At 34.0% G+C, this 19,429-nt stretch overlaps 1 protein-coding gene across 2 annotated transcripts; it reads right to left on the reverse strand.

Moving 5' to 3' along the window:
* Window positions 1-359: 359 nt before the first annotated feature.
* LUH (LEUNIG-like protein) lies at window positions 360-18,364 on the reverse strand. Of its 2 annotated transcripts, none has more exons than XM_020377974.3 (18): window positions 17,965-18,364; window positions 17,782-17,839; window positions 17,551-17,648; window positions 17,215-17,324; window positions 16,783-17,063; window positions 16,624-16,699; window positions 16,393-16,507; window positions 14,809-14,858; window positions 14,440-14,712; window positions 9,538-9,612; window positions 9,173-9,400; window positions 8,503-8,644; window positions 8,313-8,422; window positions 5,713-5,862; window positions 4,308-4,463; window positions 4,101-4,217; window positions 3,787-3,984; window positions 360-1,084 (listed from the first exon to the last, which is right to left on the reverse strand). In XM_020377974.3, exons 2-18 carry the CDS (start codon window positions 17,811-17,813, stop codon window positions 941-943), a joined length of 2,355 nt encoding a protein of 784 aa, XP_020233563.1. In that variant the 5' UTR covers window positions 17,814-17,839; window positions 17,965-18,364; the 3' UTR covers window positions 360-940. The 2 variants fall into 2 exon arrangements, with proteins under 2 accessions (XP_020233563.1, XP_020233562.1); XM_020377973.3 differs by having other exon boundaries at window positions 8,503-8,650.
* Between the last annotated feature and the right edge of the window lie 1,065 nt (window positions 18,365-19,429).

The raw sequence follows: 19,429 nt of genomic DNA on the forward strand, positions 1-19,429 counted from the left end.
CCTGTCTTACTATGATTCAAACTTAATTGCAATTTTCTTTGATGAAATGAGTTTTAATCTAGCAATTAATAAAACATGTAATCAATAACGCCAAGGCCAATGATATTGACGACACAATTTAAGATTGCATCGCCACCGTAAACACATTATCTCCAGCTGTAAATGATGACAATACAGACAGATAACATTTTACGAAGGTAAACAGAGTATTTAAAATTTTAAATGTGAACACTTACACAACATCTAATAATGAAAAATGTATAGCATACAGACATAACCAACGGAAAGCGCATCTATCTTTTAAGATGACGGAGAGCAAGAACGATAAGATACCAATAATGGAAAATTTACAAAGAAAATGAAAAGAGTGCAAATCAAAACGTCATACTCATTAAGGATGTTATAGAAAGAGTTAGCGAATTAAAAGGTTTAAGTCCATCATACACTCAGCAAACAGGGGTTTCCAACATCTCACAGGAAAGAATTTAAAATTATACAGAGGACTTCCCAAACCAGTTAATATCATATCAATTTATATATTCATTACTGATGATTAATTGATGTAACTTGCTAATCAATAAAATGACAATGAACTTGTACAAAATGCATTTTGGACATGAAGAAAACAGGCTAAAAACAATGACAAACCCTCATTTGCACAATATCTGGCAAGCAACCAAGGATTTATAATTTAATTTTTCTTTTTAGGAGCAAAAAAGCAAAGAGATTAGGCAAACTACCCGTGAACAGAGAAAATGTACTAAGCCCCTTATCACAGTAGATAATGAAGGAGAAATTGGGAGCGGGTGGGGGATACGCGGAGGATTCTTATCACATCATCTTTGTAATTTCTTCAACCCTGTTTTAGCTGTTCTTCTACCTAGAGAACATAACAGGTAGCACACCTGATATGGTTGTTTGAACCACAAAATAATCAATTTTATTTCCAAATCTTCACAGATTTGTCATGACTGGCAGAAGCAACCATCCCTGTCACTTGTGATTGTGCTAGAGCAGATATCACACACTCGTGAGCTGGAATGGTCATACATTTATTCTCAGCCATGTTCCATAGCTCCAATGACTGCAAAGCATTGACGAATCAAATGAAAACACGTTTTCAATCATATGATATACTGCACAACATGTTCCAGAAAGCCAGACAATGTATAGAGCAACATGTTTCCAATGAAATTTTAGAAGAAAAGAGGGTTCCAACCCTAAACGAATTTCAAACCATTATTGTTTTAGTGTTTGAAATCTATATTGTCATTATTTTGAAGTTCATGAACAGAAATCCAACCCTAATCGAATTTCAAACTAAAATAACAAATCGACTAAGCATATTCTCTTCTAGAGTTTAAGGGAAGTTCCGCACCAAGTACTAAGCTGTACCACAAACCATGTGACACTACTCCATACAACTTGAAGGTTCTAATACAATGTCAAGAGCCAACTCTTCCATAAGGTTAAGCTGATGTCAAAAAAAAAAAAGCAAATGGTTTTATGCCTTTGGAACTCCACCACACATTTTCTCTTCTGATGTGGTCCAGTTTCTATCATATATCCTCTTCTATCACTAACTTAAAAAAGTTTTTAACGCCCTTTAGTTTAGTTCTCACAGCTAGATAGCCCCAGAAAAAAAAAAAAAAAAAACTTTCATGTTTAATTAATTTAATCATTTGAAATTACTTGTCATGTTGAGACTAGATTTGCCTCGATTGTTATTATGCTTTAAAGACTGAGAACGATTAAACATGGTCTCCAATCATTGGTCATCTATCGAGAAGATGATGTGCCAAGAGCTGCTTTTGTGAAACAATTTTAAATGACTTGGGTGGGATCAAGTAGACTATGTTCTAAGTTTTACAAAGCCCATATATGACATGTGTCGTTCTTGTGATACTGATGAACCAACCCTTCATTTAGTTTACTAAAAAAGGGATTCTACAATAGAGAAAATGAAATCTGCAACATACCAACATGAGGAAAAGGATTTGGATCAACATTTTTCCTTTTATGAAGTGGTGTAACATTCTAATTGATAGATGGACTAAAAGTTACACACAACTTCATTGTTTGGATCATTCACTTAATCCAAGGTAAATTTAACTAATTTACAAGTTTGAATTTATTTTACCTTTTTTTTTCTATGATAAATTATATTAACTTGGATGTATTGCTTATACTTTGAATAAAAGGTATTATTGTAGGCAATGACTTAAGAAATTTCCAAATCGAGTTCCCCCACACAGGGACAATGAAATTTGTAAAGGGAGAAAACAAATGCCTTAGAGGCTACTTTTCAGATCCAAAGGAAAGGATAGAGGCAACCACAAAATTTGTCAAATTCTCAAGTGCTGGAGAAGAGCTCGGCCAATTTAATTCTTTGCAATGTAGATGGAACTCGAAGCCAAGGGACTGGAGGGTCATGTATGGTGCTGCAATCCAGAAACTTAAATCTATTGCATTGAAAATTCTCTCACAACCATTGTCATTGTCTTCTTGTGAGAGAAATTGGAGCACATAGTCTTTTTTCCATTCTATGAAAAGAAATAGGCTCAATCCTTAGATAGCAAAAGATTTTGTTTTTATACATACAAAATCTTTGTCTATTTTCAAGAAAGAAAAAGTTATAAGAGGGGTAAGAGCGAAATGTGGGATATTAGAGGGAGATGAATGGAATCCATGGATTGGCATTCTTGAAGTTGTTACTTTCTCTTGATGAACTAGAGTTGGAAGCAATTTTTTTCACTAATGATGGACACAGAAATGATGAGATTAAAATCGTTAAAGTGTGATATATCACAGTTAAACAATGATATCATAGTTGAATTCTGATATCAAAGTCATGCATAAGTGTCATAATTTTTATTGTTGAACATTTCCATGTTGTTTTGTCATATTTAAGAATTTAATCTCTTTTTATATTTATTTGTGGTTTTTTTTTTATCTTTTATACAATTTAGTCATGTTATATAGAAAAGGAATTCACTTACTCCAAAAGTAAGTCTTGATAAACTTATTCCACTTAATAACTCATATTTCACATCAAATTTCAACTAGTATTAGAGTTAATCTAGCCACTCAACCAAAGCCAAAAGATTCAAAAGTGTAATCTTGCCCTTCCTTGCTCTAGGGGTTAGGATTTTTATACTTCACTTTTTATGGGTTTATAGGTATCGAGAATTTCGAGACTCGATAAAGTAGCTATTTATCATTGGGTATTAATGACAAGATTCTGTACCAAATATATGATCAGATTTATTCCAATTGTCCCAATATCATAACTGCGATTATTGGGTGCTAAAGTCGGACAAGTTCTAATTGTCCTCAAGTGCATGACAGATGCATGGGTAGGGTTAACCCCAATAAAGCCAATGTCGGTTTGATTGGCTATGTGTTGGGTATAGAGATCGAATTATAGCCAACCTACTGCAGGTGTATGCCCTAAACAACCCTCATTCAGTACAACCATGTCAGTAAATTACTGGGAGGGTACAATATATATATATATATATATATATATATATATATATATATTAAAATTATCGGGAGGGTATCCTAATTTTTTTTAAAATCACATATCCTGTACCTTTCCTATGTTCATGGAATGTAGCTTACCACCATATTCGTAAGCACACCAAGCTTGTTGTAATTGCAAAGAAAACCAAGAAAAAGAAAAGGATAGTAAACTGAAACTGAATTGAAAAACAGTGCAAATGAAATAATAAAGTAGAGTGAAAAGGTATAACATACAACATAGATTAATATGCACAAATATACCTGGTATCCTCCAATAACCAAGAGAGTGGAGTAACTTGGGTGAAAAACACAAGAATGAAACATGTTTCCACTGGAATTAAGTTCATGAATGCACTCCCCAGAGGCAAGTGACCACACTTTGACAGATTCTTGACTCACAGATGCCAAGTATTCTCCATTTGTATCCCAACAGACACAGTGTACCTCTGCAGAGTGTCCCTAGAAATACAACAAATTATAATTATTACAAAATATAAAATATTATAATAAAAATTTACAGAAGAATAATTTATTATTTTCTTTAGATTTCTGAAGTTTGGTGTCCTTGTTTTCACCTGTAATGTGTGCATTTGCCTGTCAGTCTCAACATCAAACAGAGACACAACACTGCCACTTGCCGCAGCCAGAAGTTGACCAATCCTTGGCTGAAACCTCACCTGAGTAGATCCTCCCTGGTTGATTAATTTAATATGGTTTAGAATAGCAGATAAGCATAATTCATAATATCCTGATAACTAAATCAAGCAAATTTTGTAAGTGACCTTAAAAACACGGGTGCAAGAATATTGATTAATATTCCAGAAGCGAATCTCATTGTTATCGTCACAAGAACAGAAAAGGTCATTTTTCTTTGGGTGGAAATCAAGGGACACCACATGTGAAGTATGACCACTATATGCATGTAGAGAAAAGCTTGTCTGCAAAAATAATAGTCAAAGGTAAGTCCCAGTAGCATGTAAACCAACCAACACTATTGTTTACAGCACAAGATAGATACATGTCCCCTTCAAAAGTTTTACCGAGGGGTAGAAACGAAAACTTCTAAAGGACACCCAAACATTCAACAATAACAATAATCAAACCTGATCCTAATATGTGGTTAATTGTTATTTTGGACTAGGGGTTCAAACTTCAAACTTCAATATTTTGGAAAGGCAGCAATCACATGAATAAGCCATCAATCTAATGACCAAAGGGGCTTCAACTTCCAAAATATAACTTTCCAAAAATACTGGGGTTTCTCCATTACCATATTCCCCATTTTAGTAATCATTGGTCGGGAAACAGGTTTAGTGAAAGCTATGCATCATGGCTTGCATACTTGTCTCTTATTTATGGAATAAATAGAATCAATGAAGGAGCTAATCACTAGCTAATTTTACCAGTCATCATAATCACAATTAACTACCGATTTATAAATGCGCAAAATATGGTAATATTTAAACGACTGATACATAGATCAAGGTCCATAATATTGGATTGGGCTCAAGAACTAATAATTATATTTTGCCTTGAATCTGTTGGAGCTAGGAATCATAGACAAATAATTAAAATCAAGACTTTCATACAATCTCTTTTAGTTGTTGACTCAGAAGAAACCTGAAAATAAGCAACCCTTTCCACGACATAATGATATCAAGTGTTAGTAACTGTTCAGAGTGAAGGAGAGAATAGAGAACATGTGCTAAAACCGTGTCAACTACACCATGGACTCAGTATAAACATAATTACATAATGAATACAATACATAGATATAATTATGCAAGGGCAGAGATGTACTTCTTCCAATAGTATTAGTAAACTTCCACTAAAGAACATTTGATGGAAATTGAATTTGATAAATCCAATCAGTAGATTGAGAGTTCTCACTAAGTTGATCTAGTGTTGAAAATTTCAAAAATCTTAAAAACTATATGCTTTATCAGTTAACTTCATTTCAATGGATAGTTTACTTTTAAAATATAAGTAAATGTCTGTTATAAGATTAGACACCTGCGAATGTTTAATTTATTTAAAATTGATGTGTGTGATCAACAAGATAATATCCAAAGATTCACATACTATAAAAAGTTATCAAGTGCAGCGGACTATTAATCATACCAAGCACAGACATGGAAAGATCTGGATTAACAATCAGAAGAGAATAACTAGTAAAAGGGAACTTACATCAGCAGCATCCCATAACCGCACAGTTGTATCAAATGAAGATGTTGCCAGCTGTGTTGAATTTGGTCTGAAGCGTACATCAGTAATAATAAGTTTGTGTTCCTCTGGAGTGCTTTCTGTTTGCAGTGTCTCCATGTTCCACAGAACAACCTAATAACAAGGAATAGGATGAGCATCCATATCTTTTACACAGTAAGGGTCAGTTACAATGGGACCAAAAATAAAGGTAAAGAATTCATAGATTTGTTTTGGGGTCTGTTTAGATAAATTTCTCCCGAAGCACTTCTTGGAAAAAAAATTGAAATAAAGTTCCCATAAGCTAAAACTAGCTTATGCATAAGTTAAAATTAAGATTTTGGAGAAGCTAATAGGAGAGTTTATACAAATTAGCTTATGCATAAACTAATTTTAACTTATGGAGAAACTTATTTCATTTTTCTTTCTTATTGTTCTCTTCTAAAAGTGCTTCTAGAGAAGTTCATCCAAACAAGTCCTTAAATTTTAATAATTAAAGAGTATTAAAAACTGACACATGAATTGTTCCCTCTCATTTTTATTCCCAGACCAAACTGATAATAAAAGTGATCTTCTGATAAGATCCTTAATTTATTCTATCTTCAGATAACCCAGCAAAACACATCAACACCTGAGGGACAAAACAAACGCATGAATTTTATGAAATTTAAATTCAGATACAGCAGAACAGTTATTTGTTCACTGCAATATACCCAAATTCTTTGGAAAAAAACATTTTCCAGATTTTTAAGAGCACTAGGTGTGCTAGGTGTGTTCCTTTATTTTTAAAGAGCTTCTGTAGATTCATTTTTAAAGTTTTGGTAATACTAGGGTGGCCAAAATTCCTTGATGGTGTATTAAGTGGGAGCTCAATACATTAATCTTTAGTGTTTCTCCCTGCCTTTGAATCTACTTGGGATTTTGTTCTTAACTCCATACTGGTTTACTACACATTGTTAGCTCTTTAATTGGTGTTGCTATCACCCACAAGCAAGCAATTTAGTTTCCTTTAATTTCTGATTACTGATTAGATTGTTTTAGTCTTTTCAGATCTTCATCTTGAGGATACCTCATCCTTGGCCCAGGTATACCTCTCTTTCCTATAGAGATACATCCTGTTTAAAAAAAGTTATCATATCTAACATATATAAGTCAGCTTCATTATTTGATTAATCATAACCGTATCTAACAATTTATATTTTACCATCCTCACTTAGTGGGATAAGACTTTTGTTGTTGTTGTTGTTATTGTTGTTATTGCAAGCCAATCATCTATTTTAACAAGTTTTAGTTAAGCAAGATTTTCTTAACAAATAGTACTTTCGTTCTTATATATAAGAAACAAATGAGAATATTATTTTGGTCCTAATTAAAGAAACATAGATCTACTTTCAAATGTATTAATTGGTAATTTCTTTTTATACCCTTAATTTATTATTAGTGTATCTTATCAATGAGTCATCCTCTCATTTTTTATGAAAGTGAATGCATTTATTGGATTACTAACACTATAAGTCATACTCATTGGTTCAAAAAAAATATTCCTTGATTTTTGCGTAGTTTCATTAAATTTAACTACCACTTGCACCATTTAATTCTATGGATATTTTTGGAACAAAATTTCTAATTACAATGTTATTAACTAAAACTAACTAATCTAACTACTTTTATTGGTCTTGGTGAATTAGGTATTTGTTTCTTAGAATAACCACTAATGGAAAAGAATCAAAAGATATATTATTTAGATGAACAGAACTAGGAAGAGAAGGAATTTCTCTCCTTTTGTTTGGATGAATAAAATAAATAAATGAATTAAATAAAAAATTATGATGATTAAAAATCTAAGTTTTTAATCAATTATTTTTCCTTAACATAAAATTATTAATTATTTTTAAAAAAATTACATTATAATTTTTTTAAGAAAATGCCAGAGAGAGAGAGAGGTCATTTCCCTCTCATTTCATTCCAATTTGGGAAGGAATTTTTTTTAGTGGGTCCCACTAGAATAAATTCTCTCATTCCTATTTCTCCTCTTAAAGAAATGGTGAAAAATTAGTATTTCTATCTTATCTCCCTCCTTCCTATTTCCTTCCACTCTATTTCCACCAAAACAAACAAGGTTAACTGATTAATGCTGGTTCTTGTCCCAGGAGTTATATGCAGATGAAGAGTAAGATTTTTAGTTTTTCTTCCCCAAGGAAAGGGACATTATGCCTGTTAAGATGACATGGTATACCCTTTATATAAGATTTCACATTAGCTAAAAACTAATAAGGTTAAATAATCCTAGTATCAAGACAAAACATGAAGTTGAAAATAATAAAAACGGAAAGGATGGATGCCTAATAGGAGCAGGCAGTTATCACATCAATACAAAATCACAAACTACAGCTGATTCGTGTGTATTTGAATGTACCAACAAATTTAAAACAATTAATCTTGTTGAGTTTTAATATGGAAAAAAAAGAAAGATCTTTAATTTTCATTTCACCAGCAGATATATTAATTGGTTCTTCTAGTGTACTATAAATATTTTCTGCTATCTGCATTAAAGAAGTTAAGTTAAAGAATGAAATCCATTCTACCTTCTTGTCATGTCCAGCACTAGCTAATAATTTCCCATCTGAAGAGAAATGACAGCAAACAACTTTGCTGTTGCTTTTGCGTATAGAACCAACTTCACTGAAGGAAAAGCCTGTAATGGAAGAAATATAACCAGCAACCTGGTCAATGTCGATGGTTAAAATTTATGGAAGCGTAAGAACATTAGACTACCTTTCGAAGCATCTGTAGCATGCTCAGAAGGGTTTCTTTTCAATGTTCCAAACAAGTCCCTTCCATCACCATCATCATGTGATAGAAATGATTCCACATTATCCTCTAAGGAGCCAACATCTCCAAAATGTTCCATCTCGTCCTGCAACTAAAAGGGTATAAATTATCAAGATTCAAGAACTAATTATCATATGTAACATAAGAAGATTCAGCAGATGATATAGTGCAGAAGTTTTCAAGTCTTCATTGGTAAATCAAGAATTTTACATACACAACCAAAATTAGCAATATATTTATTATAATCCATGTCCTCAGAATGAATGCTAGCAACTGCAGCATACACAAAAAACATGTGGTTCAAAATCCACCAAATGGGAATCATAAGAATAATTAAATAACATTACTATTATATAATTCAGGTATCTTTACCATCAACTATGAACCATTCTCATATTGTCTTAACATAATTACTACAAAAAATATTTTGAGTAACAAATCATTAGCTAAAAATGGAACAACAGATGTAGCTTTACGAGTGTACTTTAATATAAAAATCAATAATGTAGTTTTTTTTATACCAAAAAATGTTATTTGGAAGCAACATATGCAAGTGAAGTAGATTAAATGCTCCTCGGGTAAAATAAGTTATAAAATTATCAATTTGATTTACCAGCTGATTTGTGGACGATGCAAGACCACCCGCTCCATCAGTACCATACATAATCAAACCTTTGGATACACCAGCAACGTTCTGCAAGTTACCCGCCATAGCAACTCCATCACCAGGAGTATGAGTCGATGGAGTTGATGGTTGAGAATTAGAAGGGCCAAGTGTATTTCCTGTACCAGTACTGTTGGCAGGTCCTGAAGATGTAGGCCCCTTCCTTTTCCGGTTATTCTGAAACATAGTTAGAAAATAGTCAGAACATGCAAGAGACGCATTTAACTAAAATCTTCTACCCTACATAACTTTGGCAAAAGGAAAAAGGAAAACTTCTAGACTGATATCATCTTAAATAAACATAAAAGCACTACCTGCACCAATTGTTGTGGATGCAAAGGATCCTGTTGTTGCTGAGAGGTGGATTGTTGCATCTGTGGCATGGTGATCTGCATAAAAAACACAAAATAATCATATTAACAAAGAGAAGAAATGAATTGTTTGTTATAAACCCAAAACAGTTTCTTATATCAAACTTATATCAACAAAATTTTCCATTAGGTGAGTAATGAGCTAAAATATTCTAACAATTATGGGTTCCTTTAATAGAAAATTCCTTAACTTTTCATGTGGCTAGAGCACATCAGAGACAGAAACTCTGATTTTATCTACACAATGTGTCACTCCAGTAGTTAGTGCAACTAATTTCCAATTGTTTTAATAGAAACCGTGATGCCACATTATATTACCACAAAGAATATGTAATTAATTTTCAGAAAACAAATATTCTGTAACAAAGTGTATCCCTAGAAATAGGCTCATTTAATTGTATTTTGATAAGAAATCCCAAAAATCATGGGATGTGACTCTAGTTTCTTTCTTTTTCTTTTAAGGTTGTTTCTGTGTATATCATCTGAATTATGAACACTTTCCTACTGATAAAAAAAAATCGGAATTATGAACAATATTCCATATTTTTTTTCCATTACAGCAGTTAGGATATGGGACTTCCACTGTATTCACTAAAGCTATCCGAATGCCTTCTCTCTATATTGATTTTCCATCATACTTGAAGGACAATCTATTTAACAAGAAATCCTGAATTCAATCCTTGTCGTGAAAAAAAACATGTCAGGCCAACGACAGTCACAATATCACGAGCAAAATTAATTTCTAGCCCAGTGAGCTGAGGGATACCCATGGCAGGACCAAAAAAAGACAAGCCCCTTCTATTTTTTCCCTTTCTCCCATAAATCAATCAACCTACATTTCCAATTCATTACATTCACATTCACGTTCATCTTTGCTGGAATTTATAGATCAATGTTATAGGCCTTAATCAGTTACAGATCAAGAAGTCAAATGAATATGTTTCCACTACAATCCAAGTCACAGGGGGTCGATCACAACTGAGTGGAGAAAAAGAGAGCATTCAGTCTGTATCTATGCTGAAAAGAAAAAGTTATTAAACTTTGACATGGTCACAACTAGTTCAGACTGAAAGGAAAGGGGGAGCTGAGTCATCTCACAGGTACTAGACCAAAGTCAGGAGATCCCATGGTTGAAGCATAGGATGAAGAAGACTTGATGATTATGGCACGATTGCAGTCTGCAGAATTTGACGACCCCTGCAATCAGTGACACCTGTTTGTTTTTGAATATTGCAAACCCTAAGGATATTTGGGAGGTGGTTCAGTAAATATATTCAAAGATGATAAGAACCGTGGAAGAACCACATTACAAAAGCTAGTTGAAGTTGGAGAGCCCAAAGCCAAGTTCAGAACTGAACATTGATTTCTAACCAGAACCTTTCACCTTGCTATCAAAAGGTGCTTTCATTGAATTAGTTATCAAAAGGCCACAGATGTCTTATCAAGAAGGGATACTGAATTGAACGCCACAACTATTAAGTCCTCATTGGTCGAATTTTTTCAAATTAAAGAAAGAAGCCCTTGTTGACCAGGAATTAATTCAGTTGAAGGATGCATTGAAGGTTGATCCAGCAAGCAGGCCCGATTACCATTGGGGAGAAGGGTTGATATTCTATAAGGGAAGGTTGCTACTCCCCAAGAATTCAACTTTGATCCCTACCCTGTTGCAGAAATTTCATTCAACTCCAACAGAAGGGCTTTCCGGTTTCACTAAAACTTATAAAAGGATAGCTGGAAGTTTCTTTTCGAGGGGCATGAAGAAACATTTTATGGAATTTATTTGCAATTGTGATGTGTGGCAGAGACATAAATATCAAACGTTATATCCGGTTGGTTTGTTGCAACCATTACCTTCTCCTAATCTAGTTTGGAAAGAGATTTCTATGGACTATATCACTAGACTTCCTTAGTCGCAAGGGTATGAGGTTATAATAGTGTTGGTTGATCGTTTATCCAAATATGCACACTTTATTCTGCTTAAACACCCTTTTACTGCTAAGATGGTGGCTGAAGCTTTTGCCCGCGAGATAGTCAAGTTACACGGGTTTCCAAAAATTTATAATTAGTGATAAAGATCCCCTTTTCTTAAGTAGGTTTTGGAAAGAGCTCTTTTTGTCTTCAAGGGACTGTCCCATGGATGAATACCTCCTACCATTCTCAAACAGATGAGAAAACAAAGGTACTGAACATGTGCTTGGAAACATATTTGTGTTGTTTTGTTTCGGAGCATCCTAAACAGTGGCATTTCTAGCTTTCTTGGGCAGAACTTTGGTATAACACTTCATCACATTGCCATGGGTAAATCATCATTTGAGGTAGTCTATGGAAGGCCCCCACTATCTGTAATTCATTCCTTGAATGGAGAAACTCTTGTGGAGTCACTAGCAAGAGTTTTAATAGATATAGATGAGGCTTTGCGACAATTGAAGTTCCAACTCTAAAGAGCCTATCAAACTATGAAAAAATATGTTGATTCCCATTGTAGGCGGGTAGTATATGCAGAGGGGCTTGGATCTACATTAAAATTGAGCCACATAAGCAAAAATCCATAGCCAGAAGGCACCATGTTACATGTCCTAGCCAAATCAATCACCTACTAATGTAGTCATGGCTTATGTAATTGATTCTCTACCTTGGTCTCTCAAAATAATGATTGTGGTTAGTCCCTAAACCAAGCAAACCACATCCCAAGTGTGAGCACTATAACAGTCAGCCATACTGTCAGGTGCTATGCATTAAACGGTTGTTCCCCTTGAACTACTAATGTAGCACATGTTACTCCATCTTCTCCTCCTCAACACACTTACTAGAATTTTCTACACCTTAGGCAATGCTAACTATCCTTACTAAATTTGCCAAGCCTCTAGTTACATTGCTTTTGTTGTACACACTGGCAATGCCCTTCCCAGGCTCTCTCATGCTACATATCATGGTTTGTGGGTTCAATATTTTGGGTTATTGATGACATCATCGGCATGGTTGTCAATCTTGAGTGACAACTCGTAATAACTACCTAGTTTACAAGATTGGTCAATCTCACCTATACAACTCAGAAGCAAACTTGTTATTGAGTAATCTCGAGCAATCTTGGCTCTTGTGTTGCTAAAAGCAAATTTTAATCTTTTCTAAGTTTTTTATTAGTTATCATTTTAAGAACTTGTGTCTTGTGTGAAATTCTGCATGATTTGCTACTAAACATTGCTACTTTAACATTGTAATTTGCTATTTTACTTCAACAAGGAGTTGAAATGTTGGGTTATTATGTTATTTATAAGTATTATAACATATTTTTATATTAAGTAAACTCTTACGAGTTTACGATTTGAGTTTACAGAGCCTAAATAAGATTACATAAACTCTCAAGATTAACAACCTTGATCACTGGTAATAAGTCCCTTTTCTCCACTCTAGGCTTCTAGTTATTTACCTTTTGTTGTTCCTATGACTAATAGGTCCTAAAAACTATCTCAACAGCTTGGTACTCTTAATCCCTTTCAATCTCTCTATCGATAATGTCCTTTATATTTTTGGGTTTCCATTTAACTTATTATCCATAAGTTATTTGATTCATTCTCTTGATTGCATCATTTCATTCACTAAAGACTGTTTTCTAGATTGACTGAAGTTCAAGGTTGATGGTGGGTACTGGATGTCAGTCCCTTGGGCTTTATCAACTTCAAACCTCTGCCCATACTGGTCTGACGGCGGACTCTCCTCTTCTTATCCATGCTCAGTTGGGTCATCCTAGTCTTCAAAAGTTACAGCAAATGGTGTTGAGTCTCTCCAAATCATCTACTCAATCTTGTGAGTCATGTCAACCAGGAAAACATGTTTGTAGTTCATTACAAAGTCATGGTAATACTAGAATTGCATCTCCTTTCATTTTAATTTATTCTAATGTTTGGAGTCTTAGTTGTACAGTGTCTACTAGGGGTGTTCAAAAAAAAATGAATTGAATTGAACTGGTTGTGAATAGAACTGAACTAAAAAATTAAATTATTTTCATAAAAACCTGATCTGAACGATTTCTATAAAGAACATATTGTACTTGAGAACTAAACTATTTTTGTAGAGGTAAAAGTTCTACTTATAATTTTTGTTATGTCTATCATTGCAAAAATAAAATAACAAAATAGTTCAATTTGATTCAAAATATAGTTTGGTTCGAATTTGACAAAACAATTCATTGAACTAATAAAATAGTTCAGTTCACCGGAACTGTTTTTTCAGTTCAAATCGGTTTGAATGAACAGTTTTTCCAATTCAGTTCAGCTCTCATACAATTCAATTCAAAACTTTTGAACACCCTTATGTCTACTTTGGGAACAAAATATTGTCACTTTTATCAATGGCTATTCTTGTACTGATTGTTTTTAATGAAAAATTGATGTAAGTTGTTTTCAATTTTTCTGTCCTTTTACCATGAAAAATATTTATCAACTTCTGTTCCCATATGCACTTTACAACTTAAATAGTGATAATGTTTGTGAATATCTCTCTTAACCATTTCATAATTTTATGAAATCACATGACATTCTCCACCAAACATTTTGTACTCCAATGCTTGTTCTTCGACATCTTTTAGCAACAAGAGTGACAAGTATCATTCTTTAGGGTGGAATAGAAAAGGCACTGTCATGTAAAAGTAATATAATCTAATAAAGTGGGGTGGATAGTTGTTCGTATGAAGACAACCTACAGATCATCCACAAATACAGCAAGACCTTATTATGCTCAAGACAGCATTAGCATAAGGCAAACTTGTTGATTTAAATCATGTGAACTGTTCTAGCCTTATCATATTCATGTGACATGAAGTCAATATGAATATAAAATAAGTGTTACCTTAGATGAAGTAGATTGCATTGGAGAGCCTATTGATCCATCATTTGCAATTGATTGACCATCTTTAGCATTCAAACTTCCCCTAGCTAATCCCCTTAATCGCTGTGGATCCATATCTCCATAAACTGAGGAATTGCCAATATTTCCTTGTGCCTGTACCTGTGCAAGGAGCTGTTGTTGTTGTTGTTGCGGCAAAAGCTGAAACTGATTTGCACTCTGAAGGAGAGGCTTCTGAACTTGTGCTCCAAAAGCAGGACGAATTTGATCAATGCCCTAGATCATATTACAATAGATTTAAATTGATAAGATAATAGATATTGCTAGATATCCAAACAAAAAAGAGACTTCAAGGTTCATAGTTGAACTTACAGTTAAAGGCCATCCTTTCAATGTGAGACTACCAACTCCTGGATTTAGTCCTGAAAGGGAGAAGAAAGTGAATAATGAAACCAAGCAATATGATTGGCCAAAGAAAATGCATATTAATTACGAGAACCCCAAACTGTGAAAAGCATAATAAACTAAATTACCATGCAAGGTTGTCAAACTTGAAAGTCGTGTAAACTCGTGAAGCTTCCATATACTCAACTGGTAAACTCATAAGAGTTTACCTAATATGGAAATAATACTTAAATAACTTATTAATGACATATATGCACAAGATCATACTTTTAACCATAGTCACATAATTCATTGTTTATGCAAGAGAACCATGAATTGGTTAGCACATACCAATTCGCGGTTTTGGGATGTTAAAGTTCACGGATAAATGCACATTCTAACCGTTGGCAGTCCCTTCCCAGTCTCGTATCATGCCTTTTACATCTCCCACTTTCTTTAATGTTGTTTTGCTTTTTACCATGTCCTTTAATGCACAATTCAGGCCTTTTACTTCTCCCACTTTCTTTAATTCTGTTTTTCCTTTTACCATGTTTTTAATGTACAATTCAGGCCTTTTACTTCTGCCACGTTCTTTAATGCTGTTTTGCTTTTTACCATGTCCTTTAATGTACAATTCAGTACTATATATTTGATTTTTGAGAATTACTATTGCTGTTGTGTTGAAGGTGTAACATGATGTGATGAACAGTGATAATACATACATACATACACACACACACACACACATATATATATATATATATATATATATATATATATATATATATATTTTAATGCTATAATGTTATTTCTATTTTTAAATTATACTAATTTTAGTTAAATAAAAAATTATCAACCACCATGTACCAATACTTTGTGCAGTCACATACTGCATACCCGTATCAATAGGGTTTATGAATTATGTGACAATGATTTTAACACAACAATAATTCAACATTTCAACTCCATAATAGAGCAAAGTAGAAAACTACAATGCTTATCAAAAAGTAATAAAATAAAAAGCAGCAAACTACAATAATAAGGTGTGATAGTACAATAGTATTAAATAGGATTAAACAAACAGCATAAATGGCCAAATCATACATAAAATATAAATTCCTAAAAACATACATGAACGACCAAATAATACATAAGTTCCTAAAGTGAAAACATTTCAAAAAAGAGTTAATTTCTTGAAATCATTAGAACCCCAGTAAAATGTTACATTTACATTGGCTTAAAAAACAATGGACAAGAAGCATAAAACAATGTCATCGATGGGGTCACTAGGGGGAAAAATTACATTTGATTTCAAACTCATTGACTCATTCTTGGCTCAAGTGTTTATGCTAGTTTACACGAGTTTATACAAAAGAGAGTTTGACAGTGAGTTAACCCATTTTCTCCCCATAGAATCATAAACTTGTATAAGTATACAAATTAACTTGAGAGTTTGACAACAATGCTACCACGTTTTGTTGCCTTTGTTTACATGATATAAAATGGTGGGAATTCAAATTATTTTAAATTATTTCATATTTAAATTTCTTTTCTTCCGAACTGATTTTATACCTGCATTTGCAATTCCAGGCTTTGACTGCATTCCTCCCTGCCCATAAATTGATGAAGGATCCATAGGCAAGGATCTCTGCATGGGACCCATGTTGACTTCACCTTTGATATCCGGCTGAGGAAAAAAAAAAAAATAAGCATCATAATCTATAGAGAGAAGAAGAGAAGGAAAGAAAGAACTGGGAAGCAACTGCAGAATGCAGATGGACACTGAACAGTAGAAGCACATACAGGGGTTTGCTGAGTCCGAGCCTGGATTTGCTGCAAAGCTGCTGTCACACTTCCTGAATTTCCTTGAACCATCTGACTGTTTGGGCAAAGGCACAAAATTTGTAAACATGTACAAGATTAATATATTTCAAGTTAAATAGAAGTTACCAATGATATTACCCAGTTTGATTCGTTGATTTCAAAAGGGCCATTCTAGCATCTAAAAGTGGTTGGGACGTCTCAGTATCCATGGGGTTAGAGTGCTTCATCCGCTCCTCATACATTTTTGCAGCCAAAGCACTGGCAGTAGATTGCCCAAGCACTCCTTCTGTAGTGATAGCATTTACAGGACCTCCAAGGGGAGGATGATTAGAATCCCTTCTTTGCAGATGAGCTTGACGAAGTAATTGCATCTGCTGCATTTGCAGTTGCTGTTGTTCTTTCGTTTTAATCTGTTGTGCCTGCAAGTCATCAAAAAAGGAAAGACAATTACTCTAACTATAATAAATATTATCAATAAATAACCCATTAGTTGAAAGTTTAAACTATTAGGTGAAAGCTCATGAATGATTTTATATCTAACACCAAACCAAAGGATGAGAAGGGAGGTACCTCTAAATATGTTGCAGCAGTCTCAGAATGTTTCTCATTTGTCCTTGCAATAAAAATATCCCAAAAAACAGACCACCACTCAAAAAGAAAACCTCCAGGAGCATCAATGGCTGCAATTACGGAGTGTTAGCTATATAATCAGTTGCTGCATAATAGCTACCCTAAAAAAATCCACCCAGGAGATGTATACTAACATTGTACGCAACCATTGAAATTAGGGTATTTCAAAATATAAGTAGAGGTGAGAGCACTGAGTAATCACTAAATAAAAAAGTAACTAAATAAAGGGGAAAAAGTAAATAAGAGTATTAAACTACCACATTAGTTATCTCTCACCTACTGGATCAGGAGAAACCTTCCCTTCTGTCATGAATGCTTTAGCAGTGTTATGCAACTTTTTCTTCACCAAATAATCATAAATATAAACATCAAGCCTAGCATCAAAACAGACAAAAATCGCGGTATAAATATTAAGAACTCAAGGTACACAACAATAACTATTAAATGAATCGGTTACACGGATCAATCAACTCCATTGGCTCTATCACACAAAACTACTTTACTTACATCTTATCAGCTTCCCAATTACTCTGCGCCATGATTTCCCGGTCAGAAGCAAAATTAACTGCAAAATTTGACAGGATATCAAGCAAACAAATTCAACAAAGTCTCAAAACTAGCAACGACAAAATTAACCGAATCACAGAAATCAAAGAATAACAGAATGCACGTGAATCGCGAGAAACCAACCTCAAAACGCAACAAATAGATGGATCAAAGTCGCACATTACCAATCCGAGGCTGCATGCACCAACGATGACCACCGACGAAGAATCGCTCTCAATTTCGGAAACCGCAAACGGTGAACAGTCGTGTCTATTTCAAGAAAACGGAGCCGCTATTAGAAATCACGTGAATTCCGTACCCGCTGTCACTGAATCACGGAGAGAAAGAGCGAAGAGAAAGGAAAGGGAAAGGAATTAGGGTTCGTGACGCGGTGACAGTGAGGACTAGTTGAGTTTGAACTATGAACTGGCTCAACAAGCTTTTCAACAATGAGTTATGGTGAAAGATGAAAGAGTTTGAATGAATAGAGTTCCGAAGCTGAGGCTCGTTAACGAACCGAAGCTAAGGAGGAGGTTCGGTTGTAGCGAGTTTCCGTACTGAAGACTGATTAATAATATATAACAATACATTTTGGAAATCTTAGATAAAGGCATTTTACGATTCAGCATATTTGACCGTTGATATTGTCGACCGACACATGTATGGCTGATATTAGAAAGGAGGTAGTTTCAACATCCGATCTATTTTGAACATATATGATGCATGGTCTCATTTGGGACAGAGTTTAACGTAAGTTTTCATTCATGTCTCTCTTTATTTAATTTTAGTTGGTTACTTTTTTGGTCTGGACGAGGGTTACATAGGTCTACTTACAAATGTGGTTTAGGGTGATCCATAATACATTTATCCAGATTTATCAATAGAAAATTCGACGGTAGAGATGATTTCATTGCAACCTTTTTTAACCAGCTAGCAACTTTAAATACTTTTTTCAAGCATTTGTAATTGTTATTACCTAAACTATATGGGTGTTAAGGTGGAGTTACGATAAATACACTATGACACTCAAATTAAAAGAGAATTTTGGTTAAAAATATGATTAAGGTTAAAAAGATACTTGGTGTCCCATAAATATATGTTTAATTTTATCTTTAAGTGAGGAGATGTAGTTGCATGATTTTTAGAAATATTCTCGTTGATTAGGAGGAGATATTATGCTTGATAACGTGATTTTGAATTCTAGGAAGATATCTATTGCAAAAATGTTCTCATAGTTGTTAAGGGTAAAATTGTCTAGGTTTTTGCCTTGTAGTGTTGATGGATTAGGGCCTTAGCATGGGCGAGTAGGAGGTCAACTTGACCTATCCAAGTTGGGTAGTACATAAGCTTCTTGAGATCCTTTTGAGCGAAGGATTTATGAGTTGAATTTTGAGGTCGCCTTTCCCTCTAGAGATGTTGAGCTCTTACTGGTAGGGGTGAGATAGTTGGTTGGGTAGGAGAGTTGTTGCGGTGTGTTTTACACGTTTTCATGATTTCATGCTTATTTTAATAAGCAATGGTTGCACTTTTTAAATGATTTGGCATTTAAAGGGTATAAGATCTGGACCTTTCATCGAGGTTTTATCTTTGAACGTGGGTCGTTGGTGCA

The sequence above is a fragment of the Cajanus cajan genome, chromosome 7 (assembly GCF_000230855.2).
Source record: "Cajanus cajan strain Asha chromosome 7, NIPB_CcT2T_4, whole genome shotgun sequence".
NCBI lineage: Eukaryota > Viridiplantae > Streptophyta > Magnoliopsida > Fabales > Fabaceae > Cajanus > Cajanus cajan.

Excerpts from the sequence above, each read along its gene's own strand:
- LUH (XM_020377973.3), bottom strand. The coding sequence starts at position 17,813 with ATGGCGCAGAGTAATTGGGAAGCTGATAAGAT. Across the intron at positions 17,649-17,781 it reads AATTGGGAAGCTGATAAGAT|GCTTGATGTTTATATTTATG; the intron begins GTAAGTAAAGTA and ends TTTTGATGCTAG. Across the intron at positions 4,218-4,307 it reads CTTGCACCCGTGTTTTTAAG|GGAGGATCTACTCAGGTGAG; the intron begins GTCACTTACAAA and ends TTAATCAACCAG.